The sequence below is a fragment of the Lynx rufus genome, unplaced genomic scaffold, assembly GCF_022079265.1.
Source record: "Lynx rufus isolate CCGP_SWC_20201006 ecotype Redwood Valley unplaced genomic scaffold, mLynRuf1.p SCAF_6, whole genome shotgun sequence".
NCBI lineage: Eukaryota > Metazoa > Chordata > Mammalia > Carnivora > Felidae > Lynx > Lynx rufus.
This window is the reverse complement of record NW_025814878.1, coordinates 77750430-77773575: the sequence shown is the minus strand read 5'-3', so window position 1 is coordinate 77773575 and position 23146 is coordinate 77750430. Positions and strand designations below refer to the sequence as shown.

The window sequence follows — 23146 nt, the reverse complement described above, 5'->3', positions numbered from 1 at the left end:
CTACTGAAGAGATTTAAGTAGAAAGTTGGATATCAGGTCTATACTTCTGGCTTTAATATGGAGGGTGGTTTTAAAGGGGGTATGGGAGGGGATGGATAGAAATTGCAACTATGGATGAATTAGTTGGTAACCCATGGCTATAGTCGAAATAAGTTACTTAGTGCCTGAATTTGGTTTAGCAATGGGAAGGTTACAGAGGAGGGGATGTGCAAAATATTAGGAGGTAAAATTGATAGGACTTGGAGACTGAATATGGTAGGGAGAAGGAGGATTCTGGAATAATTTTTCAGATTTGACTAGGGTAACTGGGTGGATGTAAATACCAAACAAGGGCCAGATGGAAGATTTGTGGCATATAGGATGAGTTTAGTTTTGGAACCTATGGATCATCTAAGGAGAGAAGATTAGAAGACAATTGGTCTTCTAGTCTGAAGGTCATTGTTGGTGCTGTAGTGATAGGTTTGGGAGATGTCAGAACTCTGGTAGTAGTTAAAAGTATGACCATGAGTAGATGAGATTGTTCAGGGAGATTTTGTAATGTAGAGAAGCAGGTGCCAGATCCAGACTCTGGAGTTGAAGAATATGAACGGTGAAGAGTTGCCCAGGAAAGAAAGCACAAGTTGGGTTGTGAGAGAAGTACAAGGAAAATCAGGAGTGCCAAGAATCACAAGCCAATACAGTTTCAAGAAGTGGTGACTGGGGATGGTTAGCGTAATTTACAGATTTGCAGCTAGGAAACTGTGTCCCTGTGTGGAATATGTGGGAATCATGGAAATGGATAAGGAATGCAATTTGAATAAAGTTCTCCGGGTGATTCTGATAGTACTCTTTGGGCAGGAGTCTTCCGCTTGAGAATTGTGACACATATTATATTTAATTATTGTTCTCTGTGTGTGTGTGTGTTTGCAATTCAGCGTTTCTTTATTCAGTTTATTTTAATCTGTATTTGGAAAATTTTAAACTACTGTTTTAAAATGCTGTATAACTGCCTCTATTTATATGCTTCTACAATGTCCCACCTTCTCTAGAGCTCATCAGATTAATTGGAATGTGAAGTTAGTTGCCCACAGTATCTTCATAAAAGTAGAAGAGGTATTTCTCTACAATGATTTTTAGAAAAGGAGTATAAGTTATTATGAATCATATGAAATTTAATAATGATGGTGTGGCTTTGTTGACATTATGTTAATGATAAGGTAATGGTACCATTCTTGTCTTATTTTAGTATTTCTTTGTATTTGGAGAAGTAGGAGCATATTTTTTTTGCGTGTCTCAGATTGTATAGCCTTTCCTGGCACAATGGCAGGCATCCTAGGAAGGCAGCTGCTGAAATTCTTTATTAGGTCAGAAAGTTTCCTGCCTCTAAAATTACTGCCCTTTAAAAATAGGAAAGATTTAATGGTATTGATTTTTATATTAACTATTTAATTTAATCTACTTTCAGGAATTAGGATTTTCAACATTCCTAGTTTGATTAGGGGTAAAAGGTTTATTTATAATATATAGCGGTATCGATTGTAATTGAAAGATTAAATGATATTCAGGTTATATTTAAAAATTCTTTTTGGTTACCCCTGTTTGATAAGTTGTGTTTTCTTCTGTATTATTTTCATGTGGGTCATATTTGTTTTATTTTAAATTTCTTTTTCCTAGTATTTAAACCGAGGCTGCACTAGATACTTTGCTAACAAAGAAACTGACAAACAGATTTTACAGAACCGAAAAAGTCCTGAGGTATAGTAGGCTATTTTTTTAAATTAAAATCTTTAATGCAAAAAAATCATACTGAAAGATACATTTTTTATTTTGGAGCCTAAATCATATTTCTTACTTTTAGGTTTATACTTTAAAAACTAAATGCTCATTCAAGTCTCTCTCACGGTGTATAACTCTGTCCCTCTCTTGGTATCTACAGAAGCGACACGTTTTGGTTCTTCTTGGTTAGGCCTCAATGCACTGCTCTTCTCTGGTTCTTTTTCCCCCACGTGAGGGTATTATATTGCCTAAGAATTATCCTTTGCTAACATTTTAAAACTTACTCTCACATTACCCACTTTGGATTAAGTATAAAATATGTTCTTCATAAGTTATTTTCTACTTTAAGCCTGAAGTAAACTTTGAAGTAGACATTAAATAGGGTAAGCATTCTTGTGAACTAATGCTTATATATTATTGTATTTCTCTTTAAAACATTGTATTTTTATAATATATATTGATGTTACTAAATTATTATATTTCTGAGAGTAATTAGAAGTAATTATACTATTAATTATTTTAAAAATATTAAATCCTTAATCTAAAAATCTACAACTCTTACAAATTTTACTATGTAACATTCAAGTAGTAAGTAGTATTAAGTTGTAGCTAATCAAGGAGCTTAAATTATGAAATAGTCAGGATTAATTATAGGGACTAGTTCATTTTGCCTTTATTAATTTTATTTAAAGATTTATATGAATATTTAGTTGTACAAGTTTTTATTATATGCAGCTTTTAATGTGTGAATCAGATGTTTTTGGCTCTTTTCAAAATGAGTGAGATGAATTATGTTTCTAAAATATTCATAGAAAAGAACAGAAAGCAAATAAAAATTCCCATTATTTTAAATTCTAAGCAGATGAGTACGGTTAGTTTTTAAGTTGACATTTTATTTGTCATTTCCGACATAAATGTCCAAATTAAAAATTGTAAACTTTGTGTGACATTTATGGTTGGAACTTTAAGAAGTTACTTTAATATTTATTATGGTATCTTCTTTTGTCATGATAATCTATATTTTTATAAGGCATCATTGAAATATAGAAATTGTATTCTTTCCACTAAGATAATGGAAACATTTACCTATGGGATAATGCAGCTGTCCTCAGGGAAGAAGATGTGTGTCTAAATGTGATCTTTGACATGGAAAAAACTAAGTAGAGAGGGAAGAAAACTGGATTTTGCTCTCCAAAGAATACCAAATACTCTTGGCATTCTGCTTAGAAAAAAAAAAAAGTACTCTTTGTGATTCTAGAGGCAGCATACTTTGTTAGGTATTTTACTATATTATTGAGTGTATATATAAAAATATATAAGTGAATAATGGATTAATATGTTTAAATTACTTTTTATGTCTTCTTTATCAGGAGGATGAGGTGATCATTTTGACTAATTAGAATCCTTCGCCTAGTTCCATTTGAGTGTCTAAGCTGTGTGCAATTTTTAGGAGAGTGCAGTATTTTTAGTCTGCCATTATAGCAATATATTCATTAACATTTGATTAGAAACAGTTTTTAAATGAAGTAACGATTCAGTTGCAAGACTAAAAATTCTGCATGGTCTGTGTTTTTTGTTAACTTTGGCTGCATGTGATCATTTCCTTTGCTGCTTTTGAGAATGAAATTAAATTTCTTTATCTAGACATTTTCCAGAAATTTCACCCAAGCATAATTAAGCATTTTAAAGAATTTTGTGGAAAGATAATCCCAACTTTAGCTGGGAAGCAATTGGCAACTGGGAGGAAAAAAGTCTCCTAGAAGTGTCTTTAATGGGCAATTAATTCTGATGCTGTGTTACTTAATGTTTAATTTTACCTATTCATTGTCAAGTTCTGGAAAATTCCTAGTCCAGTTTCTCTGTGTCCAGTAACTTTTATTTTTCTACTCCTAGTTTCTGCAGGCCTAACTTTCTTATTCCTTTTTCTGAGCTTTTTAATAAGTTCTAACAAATGAATACTTTAGATGTAAATTCTTTTAGCAAAGAAAACACATTTTTTTCTTTATTTTTTCTGAAATGTGAGTCATTGCATAAATTTTTACAGTAAACACAATGCTTATTAATACACTTTACCTCATATATGCTTGTACAGAAAGATTTAAAAAGTGATTCTTAGGCCATGAAAATTGTTATTAGTCTGTCCACTATTTACCACTGCTGAATATTGGTGCAGTTGATGGCACTTAACCTAAAGGAGTATAATGCTAAGTGTTAGATTTGAATTTTTATTATCATTTTTTACCTTAGTTCTTTTTGACCTCTGGATTAAGGTTGATTCCTTTCAACCACTGATATATTCTTATTTTTCAGTCAATTTATATTTTTATTTAACATACCCTAACATTATAATACATTAGAGCTAAAATTGTAATTTAGTTGGAAAACATCTCATTCCATCTTTTACTGATTTTTATTTGGATAATTTTAGATTCATGGGCAGTTGAAAGAAATAATACAGAAAGATCCTATGTACGTTTTTCTCAGTCATTTAGTTTTTGAATTGTTAGAATAGTAAAGTTTTCCCATTGACATATTTTATTTTTGCATGTTATATATAGTGCATTAATAGACTTTGTGTAGTGGTTTTAATATACTTAAATAATGGGAAAAGAGCAGTTATCTTCTTGTTTTGTAGTATCTTAAGGCAGGTTCCTTGAAAGATCCTCTGTTAGATGACCATGGAGATTTTATTAGAATGTGCACAGCTATGAAAAAGATTGGTTTGGATGACGAAGAAAAGCTTGATCTGTTCCGGGTAGTAGCTGGTGTCCTGCACCTTGGAAATATTGATTTTGAGGAAGCTGGCAGCACCTCAGGTATTTTTTGTTTGTTCATTTGTTTGTGGTTGTTTTGTTTTAAAGACGAATAAAATTAGAAGTTCTGTCATTTCTTTGCAAATTCAATCTCTTTGTATGCAGGCTTTTTAATACCCTGAAATTTCTATAATATATTGTGTTGTGTGGTAAATCTTGGAAATGAAGGATGCTGCATTATTAGTCATTATGAGCTCTGTTTTGAACAAGTCAGTGATACTGAGGGGGAATAAATTTATTTTATGAAGGATAAGTAACCGTGACCAGCAGAAGGGTCATATTTAGTTAAATTTTTCAACTGATAATTCTACTTTGCCAGTATGTGCACAGCATAATTCTCTACCATATATTAAGGTATTTTAACATTTTTCTGGTTCATTGATACAAACTTGGATCAGTTAATTAAGGCAATTGAATATGTACCAGCCCATATACTTTATTATTTGGAAATGAAAATAGTTTATACATTATGCAAAATAAAAAGAACATGTAAGTGCCTTCATGATAGTAACATTTGAACTCCAGTGTTTCTACATAAACAGTAAGACTTTTTATGTAATCTTAAGTTGGATCCATGAATACAGGGGTTGGAAAACTGTGGCCCATGGCCAAATTTGACCAGCTGCCTATTTTTGCAAATAAAGTGTTGGTAGAACAAAGCCACACCCATTCATTTGAGCCTTGTCTGTGCCAGCTTTCATGCTACAGCGGCAGAGTTTAGTAGTTGTGACAGAAACTGTATGGCCAGCAAAGCCTAAGATCTGACACTTAGAGAAAAGATTATTGACTCCTATATAAATACATTATTAAAATATTTTATATTAAAAATAAGTTAAAAATGTTGAAAGCACTATTTAATATAGTAGTCAATAACATGGACTTTAGTGTCAGATCCCAGAAGCTCTCTGACCTTTGCTTTTCTTTATATGTAAACAGCCCATGAGAACTACTTTTAAAGTACAGTACCTAGCAGTAGTATGCATATAAGGAAGGAGCACAAGAGGAAGGAAAAAAGAATATTTAAAAAATGTGTCTGCTTGGGGTAACTGAGTGACTCAGTTGGTTAAGCGTCCGACTCTTGGTCGTGATCAGCTCAGGTCGTGATCTCCCGGTTCATGGGATCGAGTCCTGTGTTGGGTTCCACGCTGACAGTGCAGAGCCTGCTTGGGATTCTCTCTCTCCCTGTCTCTCTGTCCTTCCCTTGCTCATGCTCTCTCGTGCACGCGCTCTCTCTCTCTCTCTCTCTCTCTCAAAATAAATAAACTTTAAAAAAATGTGTCTGCTATTTGCAAGACTCTTCATATTTTGCGTTTCATCGTAAACAACATATAATCATAATCTAAATTTCATAAAGATAATGAGGTAAGGGATACTATCTGCATTTTATGGAAGTGGAACCTGTACAGAAGTAATGTGGTTACTAATGAAATTGTAGATGTGAGAACTGGGTTCCACCCACATCTAACTAACTCAGGTACTTGTGATAATTGGCCCAAATTGCCCCCAGTCACTGAAACTTCCCAAGAGTCCTGATCTGTGAGTGAGCAGACTGGAATAGATAGTCTTCGTGACTCTCAAATTTAATATCCTGTGATGCTGTGAAGTCAATAATGTCACATGCAACACAGTGTAGTTAAGAGTATAAATTCTTGAGCCAGAGTATTTGCCACTAGGGTAGTAACCTGCCTGTGTGGTCTTGGGCCGGGAACTTAACTGCTGTCTGTCTCCGTTTCCTCACCTGTAAACTGAGGATAACAATAGTCCTTGCCTCATGTTGTATAGAGGAATAAATGAGTTAAATATTAAGTGATGTATATACTTATATCCAGTACATAATAATCACCATAAGTGTTTTTAATGATTAAGTAAAATAAAAATACAGATTAATTCCAGTTTAAAATGAAAAATAAAAAAGCAAAATCAGGTATGTTCTTAGTGTGCAACATATTTTTAGTTTTTTTGAAGGATTTGTAATTTTTATTTCAAATTATCACCCTATGGTAGCACATGCAGATGTATACAGAGATCATAAACGTGGTGTGATCCAGTAGTGGAAAAAGCACTTACACAGTCAAAAGGCAAATAATAGCATGTATTTACATTAACTTTTATTTTTCTTTTCAAACTTCCTTCTGTTGAAAATGAGCAGAAAGCAGAGCAGATTGTAAAGAGCCACTGAATGAAGAAAATTAATAAACTAGGCTATTTTTGGCTATTTTTTATTTTAATAGTTCAGATTTTATTAATCTCCATTGTTTTCCTGTGACCCTTCCTATAGATTCAAATGGTTTCTTTCTAGTTAGAATGGATTCCCCCCCCCCCCACACACACACACAGGGAGCTCAGTTTTGGCATGTCTTTGCAACTTAGAAAAGCTATGGATATTTTTATAATTATTTTAAAAGAAAACTTATTCTTCTAAGTGTTTAGAAGACTCATATCGAAAAGTTTCTGCATGATGGCATATACAAAAAATGCCTAGTGGGACTTCCTGTGTTTTTTAAATTCTGCATGACAGAAGTAAATGTTACTATAACAGCAAACTTAAAGAGTATTCAGAGAAGTTCTTTTCTGGAAGGAGAGTGACATGAAAACCTTACGTTGTTTTACAAGTGTTTTGCCTTTTTAAAACTTTTAAAATATATGTTTTCTTATGTTAGCCTTACATAATTTCTCAAAGTGTATAAGAAACCTTGCAAAATAGTAATGGTGAAATGTTTCAATACATTAATGAATTTTTGATGGCCAGTTGATTGACTTACAAAATTTAGATAATCTATGTGTGTTTAGTAATAAGAAATCAGTAGTAAGCTTATTTTTACAGAATTAAAGCTTTAATATATCTTCTAAGTATTCTTGTCCCCTTGTTCTTTTTCTTTGGTAACAGCTTAATTGAAATACAGTTCATAGACCATTCAATCCACCCATTTAGCCTACACAATTCAGTGGTTTTTTCATATACTCAGAGTTGTGCAGTCATCACTGCAGTTTAGTTTTTAGAACATTTTCATCACTCCAGAAGGAAGCCCCATACCCTTCAGCAATCACTTCTCATTTCTTCCCAAATCCCTCAGCTTTAGGCAACCACTAATCTACTTTCTGTCTCTATGAATTTGCCTATTATGGGAATCTCATAGAAATGGAATCATACAATATGTGGTCTTTCTGACTGACTTCTTTCCCTTAGTATGTTTTCAAGGTTCACCCATGTTGTAGCATGTATCAGTATTACTTTTTTTTTTTTTTTGGCTGGGTAATATTCCATTCTGTGGATATACCACATTTTGTTCATCATTTCACCATTAGATGAACATTTGGATTGTTTCTGCCTTTGGCTATTATGAATAATGCTGCTAAAAACATTCTTGTCCATGTTTTTATATGGGCATATGTTTTTATTTCTCTTAGATATATGCAGGAGTGGGATTGCTGTCATACGGTAACTGTGTTTAACCTTTTGAGGAACTGTCAGACTTTTTTAAAGTAGCTATATTCATTTCAGATCCTCATCAGCAATGTATGGAGGTTCCTGTTTGTCCACATCCTCACAAATGCTGTCTGATTATAGCCATCCTCGTGTGTGTGAAGTGTTTTTTATTTGCATTTTCCCGAAGGCTCATGAGATTGAGCATTTTTTCATGTCTTTATTGACCATTTGTATCTCTTTTTTGGAAAAATGTCTGTTTATATCCTTTGCCCATTAATTGGGTTGTCTTTAAAAAAAAAAAACGCTTTTTTTTTAATGTTTATTTATTTTGAAGGAGAGAGAGAGAGAGCATGAGTGAGCAAGCATGAGGGGGGGGAGGGGCAGAGAGAGTAGGAGACACAGAATCCGAAGCAGGCTCTGGGCTCTGAGCTGTTAGTACAGAGCCCGACGTGGGGCTCAAACTTACGAGCCATGAGACCATGACCTGAACTGAAGTCGGATGCTTAACTGACTGAGCCACCCAGGTGCCCCAGTTGGGTTGTCTTTTTGTTGTCAAGTTGTAAGAGTTTGTTTTTTGTTTTTTTTTTAATGTTTTAATGTTTATTTTTGAGAGAGAAAGATAGAATGCATGTGGTGGAAGGGCAGAGAGAGGGGGATACATAGAATCTGAAGCAGCTCCAGGCTCCAAGCTCCGAGCACAGAGCCTGATGCAGGGCTCAAACTCATGAACTGTGTGAGACCATGACCTGAGCTGAAGTCAGACACTTGAACTGACTGAGCCACCTAGGTGCCCCATCAAGTTGTAAGAGGTTTTTAAAATATATATCACAGATACAAGTTCTTTGTCAGATATATAATTTGTAAATATTTTCTCTAAATCTGTGGGTTGTCTTTTAAATTTTTGCGTTGTGTTCTTTGAAATATAAAAGTTTTTCATTTTTCTATTTTGAGAGAGGGAATGTAAGTGGGGGAAGGTCAGAGGGTGAGGAAGAGAGAGAATCTTAGGCTCCATACTCAGTGCAGACCCTGACGCAGGCTCATCTCACCACTGTGAGAGCATGACCTGAGCCGAAATACAGAGTTGGATGCTTAATAACAGAGCCATTTAGGCACCCCAAAAGTTCTTCATTTTGATGAAGTGTAATTTGTCTGAATTTTTTTCTGTTGCTTGTACTCTTGGTGTCATATTTAAGAAACCGTTACTGTTCCAAGATGATGAGGATTTATGTCTGTGTATTCTTCAAAGAGTTTAATAGTGTTAGCTCTTAATTTAAGTCTTACTGATGGTGTGAGGCAGGGGTTCAACTTAATTATTTTGCACATGGATATCCAGTTGTCTCAGTGCCATTTTCTGAAAAAGCTGTTTTTGTCCCCAGTGAGTTATCCTGACAGCCCCTTATTCATATAGAATCTCATGGTGTATTTCTCCTGAGACCACTCTATACTAAGTAGTTTACTAATTTGTCATGATAAACTTATGATTTTTACAAATTCTTTGTAGTTTTGAAATTAGTCTTCAGATGAATTAGTTATAAAAATTAAACCTTAACTATTAGTAAAATGTTTATTTTTAGAATAGTAGTAATAATAAAAATAATAATAGCTAACTTTTATATAGTGCTTACTGTGTACCAGGTACTATTCCAAGAATGACACATATGTAACCTCATTAATCTCTATAACAACCTTATTAGGTAAATATAGTTAGTATTCTCTAAATGGATAAGGAAACTGAGCACAGAGAGAATAAGTAACTTTTTCAGGGTCACACAGCTAATGAGTCTTACAGCCATATCAGTGCAGAGGCACATTGCAGTATAGTGTCTTTCTGTATAATGCTTTTTAGAACAGCCTCCATAAGTATAAATCTATGTATATGATGTACAGGTAATCGCCGTTGCCTCCTCACACTCTTCCTGTTTCCCAAACGGGAAGCATAAGCACATGCATATGCATGTGTGGGTACACACAGACACACACCACACCACACCACACCACACCACACACACACACACACACAAAACCTCATATGTTGACAGACATCCACACTGACCTACTGAAGTGCCACCATTTGCCATTACAGTTACGTCTTGAAGTTTTCAAGAATTGTATGAATTTTAATGATAAGCTACTATATTTCTCTAGAGATTTACAAGGATTATAATCTATCATTAGTGTATTTTGCTTGCAGGGTCATAAAAAATGAAACAGTGGCAGGTTAATATTGATGAGCAGAAGTCCATGAGATATCATGGACTGCCTCAAGTGAGGGTCTCCCACTGACCTTGGCAGTAGGAATGTCTGACAAAGATGGTGAAAAAGTGAGGTGAAATTATAAGTCACAGATAAACCCGGTCTATTCCATAGATTTATATGTGAAGTCTACTTCTAAGAAATGGATCTTGAAAATCTAGTTTAATATAATGTCTTTTAATTTCAAATTTAAATGTATTTTCATTAGGTGGTTGTAATCTGAAGAATAAATCTAATCAGGCATTGGAATATTGTGCTGAATTACTGGGTTTAGATCAAGATGATCTTCGTGTAAGTTTAACTACAAGAGTCATGCTAACAACAGCAGGGGGCACCAAAGGAACAGTCATAAAGTAAGTTCCTTAACTCATTGCTCTGTAAAAGTACTGCCTTGTTGTTTGTCAAGGAAATATCTTTCTTTGACAACATGGAGATTTAAAGTTGATCTTTTGGATGATTCATTTCATTATAATGTTCTAAAACACGTGCTCGATAATTAGAATTCTGTGCATCTTACTGCAGTAATCTACTATATAAATAAATGCTGACCTCCACAGCTCTTAAAGTTGTTCCTTGCATCTAGATATGCTGCATGGCACAGATTTGAAGTTTATAAAGTAAGAGTGGTTTACTTGTACAGCTACAAAAATATGAGTTGATTATGTTAATCAGTATTTGTTTTAGGCAATGTTTTTTCAGTTTTTCAGGACAGCTGTTTTTTTTTTAATTATAATTCATTCTTTTGAAGTGTACAGTTTAGTATTTTTTAGTATATGTACAATCTTGTGCAGCCATTACCATTATTTAGTTTCAGAAGGCAACAGACCATTTTATTTTAAGTGATTTTCCTTACAAATGGCATGTTCTAAAACTTGTTTTTTTAACTTTTTTTTAATGTTTATTTATTTTGTGAGAGAGAGAGAGAGAGAGAGAGAGAGAGAGAGAGAGAGAGAATCCCAAACAGGATTTGTACTATCAGTGTGGAGCCCTACATGGGGTTTGATCCCACAGACCGTGACATCATGGCCTGAGCCAAAATCAGGAGCCAGACAGTCAACTGACTGAGCCACCCAGCCACCCCTGTTCTAAAACTTACTGAGGAGAACTCACTTTAGTAAAACACTCAGCAAATGTAATTTCCCCATACCTCTCAGATTCTTCATTTAGAGGAAATTACAAATGACAAGAAAATAAGAGTCTAGCCAGAATTTCTTAAATCTGTAACCAAGAATTTCTAGGTTGTGTTTGGGTATCTGTACATTTTTGGCTCAATATTTTGTTTTAGACATTTCTGTTTTTGATACATAAAATAAAATTGATATTCAGCCATCATTCTGGGGGCACTGTAAGATCTTCACTTATGGGGGGAAACAGTCAGATCCTCTATCCCTTGCTAAATAAGGCAGGGAGTGAGTTCTAGTGACATATTTCAGGAAGATTTTCAACAAATTAAACCGGGAGGATGTAAAAACAAACTTTTAGCCACTCAGATAATTTGGTAGCTCTTACGCTTTGGGAAACATTAGCAAGATATGTTTAGCCTGATTATTTGCTAAGCTGATTCCAAATTATTATAAAGAAAACCTTAGCAAGGAGGGTGCATAGTAGTGCCCTACAGTTGCTTGGTTCCTTAGAAATATTTCTGGGGTCCATGGAAAGTCTGGATAAAGCACAGGTGTGTGATTTTTCAGGTAGCATTTCCTCCATTTCCCCTTTGTTGCAAAGCAGTTCTTTTATGTGTTCTATGTATGGAGTGCTCACATAGGATTCACTTAGGAAAGGGTTCTGTTGCAGGAAGTTGGAAAACCAGTTTAGACTTTTAAGGTTACTTCCAAATTTGACAATTTTTCTGGTGTTCTCGTGGTGCCCCATACTTACCTTTATGATAGCATTTAGCAAGGCGTTTGAAAATTCACTTTTATGGCAGTTTCTTAATCAGATTTTAACTTTCTTGAGGAAGAGGGCTGTGTGTCTATATCTACGACATCAAATACTGTAACACCATATAGTTACTTATATTAAATAGAATTGGACAGTTTGAATTTTAAGATGTAAGCATTTATTCCCAGTGTTAAACAAGGTGCCAAACTTTAGCTTGAATTAAATAGTTTCTTTTGTGTTTGAAGAAAGTTAAAAGGAAGATTATTCCTCTGAATGATTTTTTTTTATATATTCAGCATATAAAGTATAAATTAAGGTCGTCAGTGGTTTGAGCCTAAACTTCTTTTACTCAATAATACATTTTTTATCTATGTGTAGATAATTTCTCTAGTTCTTTTAGTATGCTTCTTGCCTCATTTATCTGTGCCTATTCACAAATGACCTTTTGTAGCTATTTATTTTGTTCTTCACAGTGAATGTGTTTAGATACCCTTTGATCTTGGGCATCTGGCATTATTTTCACAATTATTACTGTAAAGAATTTTCATTGGTATAGTCTTCTTTTGTAGGGTACCCTTGAAAGTGGAGCAAGCAAACAATGCCCGCGATGCCTTGGCAAAGACTGTCTATAGCCATCTTTTTGATCATGTGGTCAACAGAGTAAATCAGTGTTTTCCTTTTGAAACATCATCTTATTTTATTGGAGTCCTAGATATTGCTGGTTTTGGTAAGTATAGTTTTGTTTGTGAATTTGTATGTTATTTTTTATTCAGTTTTTCACATATATCTAAAATTAAAAGAACCATTTTTTCCCTTGCAGTACCTTTCACTTGATATGTTTTCAGTTATGTGTCCATACCTACATTTCATTTTATAATATGATTTAATTAGGAAGCTGATGCTTAACAAAAGGAAAAACTCAGAGGTTTTGGTCACACTAATGCTAATAATAAAACATGTTGATTGAAACCATTATAGTTAGGAAATGTCTCTATACTCCTAAATGAATACAACTGAATAAAGGTAAAGTCTTGAGTCCTACTAATAAAGAGGATTAAGTCATTAAAACCACTGACTGCAATGTAAGGCTGGATATAAGTTGACCTAACATATAACCCAAACTCATTGCTATGTGTAGAAATTCATCACTAGTGTTAACAGATTGCTATTTCCAATGAATTTCCACCAAATGAATAAATATGTTTATTAAAGATATTTTATACATATAACTACATAATATAAATATAAATATATATTCAGGGTAGTATATATTAATTTACATTCAAGATAAATGTTTGAGAACAGCCACGGAGCTGTGCAACCAGAAATGAAAAGAATCACTAACATCTGAGTGCCAGATGTATTGTTGTGAATGATTCTTTTGTAAAAATCTCCAAGTAAATCGGACCATTTTTATATTGGGCTTTATCAATGTGAGTGTTCCTTCTGGCTGTGTAGGAGTGGTGTTTTCCTCCTGTGTAGTTTGCTTTTGCCAAGAGAAGGTATGAGTATTTACTTTTGGGGAGGGGTAGAATTTTGGTTTTGATGTGATACATATTTTAAAATTTATAATTATTACCTTTGGTTCAAAGGTAGAAAAACACTCATCACTGAGGTAAAATTTTAAAAGCACCAGTTTTAGTGTAACAGGCACATAACAGAATCATAACATTTTAGAGCTACAGGGATCTTAGAGGTAACGTAATGCAGTCTCTTTACTTTAGAAATGAGTGAGTATTCGTAATATTTTTTAACTATAATTTTACTGATTATACAGAAAAAGATTTAAAGCACTTGTCTTTTAAGCCACTTTTGTTCTTCAGTTAATTTAGATTGCTTTAACACCTTGTGCTTAAGAAACTGGTTTAAGTGGTTTACGTTTTGTATCTTTTACGATACGACATTTATCTCCTTTAACGTGTACCTTTTTTGTTAAGTAAAATGCAATTATTTTCAATACTTAATTGAAATACCTAACAAAATTTGTCTTGAAATAAGAGAATTTGGGGAGTATAATGCAAATATATGTATTTTTTTACTTAATTTTAAATTAAGCATTGACATAATAAAATTTTATCCAAAGATAAATTTATAGTATGAAGTTGATTTGATGATGACTTTTGACTCTGGTTTTATGTTTTCAGAGTACTTTGAACATAACAGTTTTGAACAATTTTGCATCAACTACTGCAATGAAAAGCTTCAACAGTTTTTTAATGAAAGGATTCTGAAGGAGGTAATTGTCATTACAATTTAAATTTAAGAACTGCATTAAGCTATTTTAATTTCAAGGAACAGAGGCATGCTGCCCCAGTTGATGGGGTATAATATGTAAGGTGGCCCAGAGGATCAGAGATGCCCAGAAAAGGCCCCAGGGGCTAGCTGTTGCTCAGGCACAACAGAAGTGTTTGTTGATACAGTGGAAGCTTAGGGACCCAATAAAAACCCTAATAGGCATCTCAGAAGTGAACATCTGTTGCTTCCTAGTGACTTTTGCTAGACTTGGTATTTCATTTGTTTCTTTTCCTGAGTCTGTTGCCCCTACTTCTGCCACTGCCAAACAACTTTCTACCCTATCCCTGACGTTGGCATCTCCCACCCTTCTTCTATGTCTCTCTGCTTCTGCCCACTCTGCTACGTGCTCACCCTCTCTCTGTGTGTGTCAGGAAAGCCACCAGATCGAGGGATGCAGTGGGGCCATTTGCTTGGAGTGCCTCTGGGCATTGTATTCTCTGCCACACTACTGTGTGCACTGCCCAGGCACCTGTCAGTGGTGTGCCTACGGCTGGCCTCCAGTCTCTGGTCCAGGAAGGGGCTTGCTGCCACTGCTCCTAGTGAGTAAGTGGGCATGGCCAATACTCACAGTCCCGAGTCTAGGAAAGTTATAATTCTTTAGAGTTCAGAATAAGTAAAGATAGGTTTGGATCAGTTGATTTGTGATTAGGCTCCCCATTTTTACCTTATGTTTGAATTCTTCAGTATTTATCTACCAGTACCCTTGACTTTCCTTCCTTTGTGCTTTTTGAGATATGTTCTACTGAATGTGGATGGTAGAGTTAGAGGGAACTTAGAAATGATCTAGTTCAGCCTTTTATTTTACAGACGAAGAAAGTGAATTTCCAGAGCAGTTTAATGACTGCTGCAGGTCTGAACCTACCTTCCAGCTGCCTGACTGACAATACTGTTTTCTTCTCATACTAGCATTGCTGTTTTCCAGTTCTGTTCTTAACTGTATCTGGATCTGAAATGTGAAGTATTCTTTCCTGTTCCCATTCCATTAATCTTTTCCCACATGTTTGTTATGTTTTTGTCTTTGTGGGTTTCCCAGCACATTCATTTTTATACTTTTTACTTGTATACTATAGTTAAAGCCAGTTCTGGCATAAATAAACAGGTAAACCAAATACTTAGCAGTTAAGATAATTACTCTGAAAATGTTTTATCCAGCCACGTTAGTTCTTCCATTACTATTTGAAGTTGTACATGTGTACTTCTCACTTAACCTCCCCTAATTCTTCCCTTCCATGCCAGCCCAGCAAGCTTTATCTAGAAACATAACGAGGAAACAGTATCTTGATATATGTTTATTTCTTTAACAGTTCCTTAAAATAAATGTTTGGGGGTACCTGGGTGGCTGAGTTGGTTAAGTGTGTCCTGACTCTTGATTTTGGCTCACGTCATGACCTCATGGTTCATAGGATTGAGCCCCAAGTCAGGTGCTGTGCTAACAGTGTGGAGCCTGCTTGGGATTCTTTCTCTCAAAATAAATAAATAACTTTAAAATAAAATAAAGTAAGATAAATGTTTGGATTTCAAATTCCAAATTCAGATTGTGTCTCAAATGGATGGGACTTCTAAAATGATAGAAACCTTTTCTAGTATATCTTGTGGGAGGAAATATTTAAACATTCGGGAAAAAAATATTAAAATACATGTCAACCTACACTCATTTCGTTGCTCACCCATCTGTAGTAAAATCCTTTTTTTTTTTTTTTTTTAATTTTAAGAAGATACCAGACTTAGTCTAGGAACTCAACTTTAATTTGTAAATTATTTTTCCAAATTACACTTATTTTTCCCAGTAATATATTCCTTATATATATCACTCTGTAGATACTAGAACCCATTTGCAATTAATTGCTGTTTCCTTGATTTTAGTGCTTGTCTGTATATATTAAGAAATTTCTCCTGTCTTTGGACAACAGTTTAGGACTAAAACAGTTTAGTTTGTTTAGCTCTTCTTTAAACTTTTAAAAATTACCACAGCCGGTTTTTACATTCTTCTGTAAATTTCAGGGGTTGGTAGACTCTGGCCTTTGGGAGAAATCCAACATGCTGCCTATTTTTGCAAATGAAGTTTAATTGGAACACAGCCATGCTTTTTCATTTACTGTTATCTGTGGCTGCTTTTGTGCTGCAGTGGCATAATTAAGTAGTTTTGACAAAGACACTATGCTTTGTCTCCCTCCCTCTCTAACCTCTTTTTTTTTCTTCCCCTCCCTCATGGACTTCTGTGATTGGGGGTGGGAGGGAGGGGAGGGTGGGTGATGGGTATTGAGGAGAGCACCTTTTGGGATGAGCACTGGGTGTTGTATGGAAACCAATTTGACAATAAATTTCATATTTAAGAAAAAAAAAGACACTATGGCCCACAGCTGAAAATATTTACTGTCTGGCCCTTTACAGAAAAAGTTCATTAACTCTTGGTCTATTTTACTGAGAAGTTTGACTTTAAAATTGCTAACGGGGTGCCTGGGTGGCTCAGTTGGTTGAGCATCTGACTCCTGATTTTGACTCAGGTCATGATCTCATGTCGGGCTCCATGCTGAGCATAAGACCTCCTTGGGGTTCTCTCTCTCCCTCTGCCCTTTTCCCCTGCTCGTGCTCTCTCCCTCTCTAAAATAAAGTAAAATTAAATTTAAAAAATGAATTTAAAATTGCTAAAGATATTTCAAAGCCTTGGTATTTCCTTGCTTTTGAATGGTTACAAACAGATCTGCATATTTCACGAAAAATATGCTTATCTGCAGGAGGAAAAATTTCCACATATGTAAATCATATGTTGGCCATTTAATTTCTGACTTCATATTGCTTTAGGGACAAGGATTTATCTTCCCTAATGTTTTGTAAGTCTCTTTAGCTCCTGAACTTATTGGTATGAACCTTTGTACTCTGGACTAATCAGTAAATGTTATGATCAGAAGTGGCACAAAACAAGCCATTTCTTATACAGTATTTCCATATCTATGATTATGATTATTTCATTTTAGGAACAAGAACTCTATCAAAAAGAAGGTTTAGGTGTTAATGAAGTGCATTATGTGGATAATCAGGACTGTATAGGTATGTTTTTTTTATTCCACTTTTGGGAACTATGGGAAGATATAGTGAATGCTTTTACTAGTAATTTTTCTGTGCTCTGTGATTGATATTGCTAGTTATAGGACTTGAAGCTGTGGTATTGGAGAGGTTTTACTTCTCTGGTACTACTGGGAATTTATTTTTCCTACCAAGGCATCAAATTCAGTATGTTGAAAGTTTTCCTAAAATTTTTTCTGTTTGCTGTGATCAATATTTTTGTTCTTAAACCTAACGTGAGTAACTTAAGAAGGAAACAGGGGTGCCTGGGTGGCTCAGTTGGTTAGGCATTGGGCTTCAGCTCAGGTCTTGATCTCACGGTTCATGGGTTTGAGCCCTGCATAGGGCTCTGTGCTGACAGCTCAGAGCCTGGAACGTGCTTCAGATTTTGTGTCTCCCTTTCTCTCTGCCCCTCCCCTGCTCACGCTTGGTCTCTGTCTCTCTCTCTCAAAAATAAACAAACATTTAAAAAAAATAAATAAAAGAAGGAAACTAAACTGCTTAAGTAGTAAAGGGATGAATTACTCACCTAAGGAAACCCATGTTAGCCAGGCTCCAAGTGAGGTTTTTCAGTGTTTGGCTCTGTGGTTCTGCAGTTCCCTTATTTCTGTTCCCTGCTTTGGCAGCACCCTCTGGCCAATTGCAAGTTGGTCTCACAAGTTTCGTGAGTCATATCCAGATAATGCTGTGCAGTAGGAGAATAGGGTCTTTGTTTTTCTTGTCTGTTTTTATCAGTAAAGAAACCTTTTTCTCTCACCTCTGAGCTAGTGCTTAATCTTCCTTTTCTTTCCCACCTCATCTCTAAAATCAACTGTTGGTCAAACTTTGTTTTTTGCAAACTCAGTTTCACAATGGAGTCAGTAACTCATGCTACATTTGGACAAGATAGTGTAATATAATAATAATAATAATAATAATAATAAATAATAATGCTTCACATTGGCACAACTTTTCAAAGCACTTACATGCTAGTTGGCTCACTGAGCATTGTCTTTACATATCACAGCTTTTCTCAGATCTCTGTGCCTTTGATTTTGTGATTTGATATCTTGGCTGGAATTCCTCCCCTGCCATTTATCTTTCAGCGCACTTTCATATCCTTCTACACCTATCAAAATACTCATTTATGGTTTAGTTCTGCATGCCCCCCCTTCACCATCACCAGTTGCCTAAAAAGCATCATTCTTTGAGCAATGCAGTTTGAATTTTGATTTCTCTTCTTACATCCTATGGCTTTTGAAGTCTGTTCCATTTAGTAGTTTTTATATACTGTATTTGAGCACTTTATAGTTATTTTGTACAAGCAAGAAATTCAAACAACATGAAGGGAGCATAAAAATGTCCTGTTACTGAAGTTTTGTTGGAAGGCATTCGAATCACTATTGAAAAGTAGATTTTAAAAGCTAAGCATGAAAAAGCTTCTGTACTTTTACTTCATTTTGAATGTAGATATCATATGGAAGAGGAGGAATTTTTGGTTCCTTAGCTTCTCATCCAAGCTTACAAATTGGAATGGTTTTACATTAATCATATGTTTATGAACTTGTTTTTCTAGAACCTATATTAAATAGTTTCCCCTGCTATCAACATTTTTATGAAACTTTTCATAAACCAAAATAGTGTAAATCAGAGAAACAGTTACCATTTTGCAAATGCGAAAATTCTTTTTGGGTTTCTTTCTATGAAAGCAGGTACTAATATAGGCCTTTTGTAAAAGTGAAGTGGCATAAAGCAAACTTTTCCATAGTGGGGGAAACCTGTTTATGATGTTACTTTCTGATAGATTGCTAAATCTGAAATAAAATCTATCTGCTTTCTATAGCCTGTGAAGATACTTACAATACAATCATCTGTTACATTACTTCTGACCAGTCCTTTAAATTTATAATCAGTAAGTTGTTCACATATCCTTAAAATGTTTTTACCCTGTCATATTTTGACTTTTTTTGGAATAGATTTAATTGAATCAAAATTAGTGGGGATACTGGATATTTTAGATGAAGAAAATCGCCTTCCCCAGCCAAGTGATCAACACTTTACATCTGCAGTTCACCAGAAACACAAAGAACATTTCCGACTCACTGTGAGTTTGCCATTCCAAAATTGAGACCCTGTGGTGGGAAGAGAAACCTTTAGAAAGATGTTGCATATTAAGTAATTAGAATAATAAATTATATGGGGCTTAGAAAAACTATAATTTATCCAGCACAGCATCCTCTATAGATAGGCCCTTAGTTTATATATGTGTATCTTGGATGATGATGATCTCTCTAATGAAGGCCCTTTTAGCTGGATGGAAAGTACATTTCATCTATCTAAAATGGATGAACAGGTTTACTTGCTATTTTTATGTTCTTCCTTCTAGCAAAATGGACACCATTTGCTTTGCTTCTGTCATGTGACCTGGATCATGTTCCAGGGGTTAGCATCTAGAATCACAAGCAGCCACCAGTCTGCACATTTGTAAGACCAGTAATAAAGTTTATGGCTTAGAGTCTGACTTGTGCAAGCAATCCATATTAGATAATGGGTAGCCAATTTATTTTGATGCTCTTTCCTAGGGACTTTTGAATGGGAAATATACTCAGAGACACAGAACTGAAGCAGTAGAAAAATTAACTACAGGGAAAAACAGAGATCAGTGGAAATAAATGAGAAGTACACTTCTGAAGGGGTTAGAGGACCTGGTTCCCTGAACTGCTGTTGGGTCATAGAGCTGTGCTTGAATCCTTATACCAGTGAACAGTAGGGCTTTCTTCATGAGGCTGGACCCTGAGGCTATTGAAGTGTTTCCTGGGTTCACCTAATTCTGTGTTTATCTTTACACTCGACCATCATCCCTTGAGGTAATACAAAGACAGCTCCATCCTTGTGCCCAATTAGCACAGAAAAATACGGATGTTAATTTCATCCAGGAAGATAGGTGCTGCCTTATCTGACAGAATAACCAAGAAAGAAAGGGAGGAAAGAAGAAAAGTAAAGCTGCTTAGACTTGCAGATGGCTCCCATACTGTTTATTATTTTGAAATTGTACCATAGTATATCAGTCATTGCTTTGATGGATCCAGGAGCTGAACTGAATGAAGACTAGTATTCTTGTTTCCTTACATCATTAACTAAGTTAAGAATGTGTTAGGTAAACAGGTTGAATGTATTTACTTGAAAAGTTGATGTAGTTGTGATAACCTTCTCTAGGGACTGAATCTAGCAACCACGTGTCCCACTGACTTGGAGTTCTTCTATGTCCTTAAATATTTCTTATAATGCAGAGCCTGTGTCTCTTCAGTGGAGATAGAAATCAAGTGATACGAATCCTCACCAAAACTTTTGCTAAGATTGAAGATGTATATCCGGTCCTATATATTCACTGTTCACTAGTCTTTGTTGTGACCAGCTTGCTTTACCAAGAGTACAGATTGCTAGTCAACAAAATTGTGACCAGGGCCTCAGAGAACCCTGAGTTATATAGTACATATAACTACAAGGACAACAAGCTAAAACATCAAGAATGGACTTTGGCTGCTTGTCTTCAAAGAGAACAAGAGCAAGACAATAAATTCTAATTTTTATAAGCCATTACTTTTGTTGTAATTCTTTGGAAATAAAAGCAGTAATAGCCATTTATTGAACACTTCCTATGTGCCAGTCATCTGAAGGTTTTACTTAAGTTATTTTATTTAATACTCATAATCTCTGGGGTAGATCCTGTTTGTATGCCCATGCTAGAGATGGGGAGATGTACATAGAGAGGTTAAGTGACCAGTCATGTGTAGCATAGTAAGGAAGTGGTGGATTTGGGAATCAGGCTGGGCATTTTGACTCCAGGGCCCTTGTTCTGGCTTATACTGGTGTATCACCTTACAAAGAAGAGGCTCTGTGCTCTGCTATCCCTCTCGCCTAGAAAAAGCCTGGTAATGTTCTCAAAGTCTTAGTTTTTTCATTTTTAAATGAGGTTGTCTTTCTTATCCTTAGGTTATTTTGAGGGTCATATATATTCTTTTATGTGAAGACATTTTGGAAACTTTTAAATATGAGATATTGTCACTGATAGTATAGCCCTAAAATGATTCAGTGTTCTTCAGATAGATTCAGGCTCATTGTATAAACATGTTAGGATGTATAGTTTTAAAAGTGGAAGAAGTACTGATTTCAGATGTTTTTTAGAACAGTGCTTCTCAACCTTGGTTGTACCTTCAAATCACCTGACGTAAATGATACGGGCTTAGGGGGTTTAAAAGTTTTCCAGTTAATTCACCAGTTAAGTCAAGAACCACTACTTTAGACATAGGCAGTTAACTTTATAAAGTGCCTGTTGTTTTGCATATTTACAGTGTTTATTTTTGTCTGACTCATTTTTTCTTTTTTGAGAGATTATAACCAAATACTTGCTACATTTCATTGGTAGTCTAAAGCTTACTAGGTGTTTCAAAGGCAGTATAATTGTGTGAAGTGTGAAAAATTCCCATGTAATTTTAAGTGTTTCACATCCCAGATGTTTTCTAAGGAGATTATATAATATGTTTTTGATAATTTAATAACTAATGCATGTACTCTTTTCAGATACCCAGAAAATCTAAGCTGGCAGTCCATAGGAACATCAGAGATGATGAAGGCTTCATTATCAGGCATTTTGCAGGGGCAGTGTGCTATGAAACAGTGAGTGTGACTTTTACTAAGAGAAAACCATTTGAAGTTGAAGTTACGCTGCACATAATGTTAACCTCCAGCCACATCTGGTTATTTCAGTTTAAATTTAATAAAATGTAAAATTCAGTTCCTCAGTACACTGGGCACACTTCATGTGTGGGGACTGTGTTGGATAGTGCAGATGCAGAACAGTTTTGTCATCTCAGAAATTCTGTTGAGCAGAGCTGTATCAAGGGATATTACCAAGGGATGGACTGAATCATTCCTGTTTGCTTTATTTTTCAGACCCAGTTTGTGGAAAAAAATAATGATGCTTTACATATGTCTCTTGAATCCTTAATATGTGAATCCAGGGATAAATTTATACGAGAATTATTTGAATCATCTACAAACAACAACAAAGATACTAAACAAAAAGCAGGAAAACTTAGCTTCATCAGTGTGGGAAACAAGTTTAAGGTATTTGTGTTAAATTTGTTATTTGAAAATTTGTTTTTAGTGCATTTCAAGTAAAATATATTGTTTTGTACTTTACAGAGGATAATGCAGATCACTGTCAGAAATCCCATGAGTGAAGTGCAAGAGCAGACCCTGCATTGTTGATAATTTGTATACAAAATAACATAAAATAGGTGTAGTAATTGAACATACAGAAATTCTTAAAATCTTATGAGTCTGTTCTTTCTTGTTGCTTAACGTATCTGATTCATACCTGCTTCTCCTAATGCTTCTGCTTACTGTTTGGTTGACCTTCAAACCTTCTCTTTCCCATGTGTTTTCTGTTTCCTTCCTCATTCAGCAGTTTTGTTTTAGCTGGAGTAGTCCAGCTCGGGATGGCTAGAGAGGACTAGTTGAGTTGAGAGAGGAAAAGCAGGCACAGCCAGGGGCTTCAGGTAAATGATCACCTTCCTGGACTCTCATTTGTAGAATGGCTGCCATGTTAAAAAGAGCCCGTCTCAAGTTATTAATTTAGTTTTTAATTTATTTTCAATGTGTTTTCTCTCACTGTGTT

At 35.0% G+C, this 23146-nt stretch overlaps 1 protein-coding gene across 1 annotated transcript in view; it reads left to right on the top strand.

The window, feature by feature from the left end:
• The window catches only part of MYO6 (myosin VI), a 143643-nt gene that overhangs the window by 81764 nt on the left and 38733 nt on the right, over window positions 1-23146 (top strand). Inside the window, exons 10-18 of the mRNA XM_047102759.1 lie at window positions 1654-1734; window positions 4391-4571; window positions 10457-10601; window positions 12699-12856; window positions 14274-14365; window positions 17400-17472; window positions 19443-19570; window positions 22048-22143; window positions 22420-22593. Coding sequence (XP_046958715.1) covers window positions 1654-1734; window positions 4391-4571; window positions 10457-10601; window positions 12699-12856; window positions 14274-14365; window positions 17400-17472; window positions 19443-19570; window positions 22048-22143; window positions 22420-22593 — 1128 coding nt within the window. The remainder of the gene's footprint in view (window positions 1-1653; window positions 1735-4390; window positions 4572-10456; window positions 10602-12698; window positions 12857-14273; window positions 14366-17399; window positions 17473-19442; window positions 19571-22047; window positions 22144-22419; window positions 22594-23146) is intronic.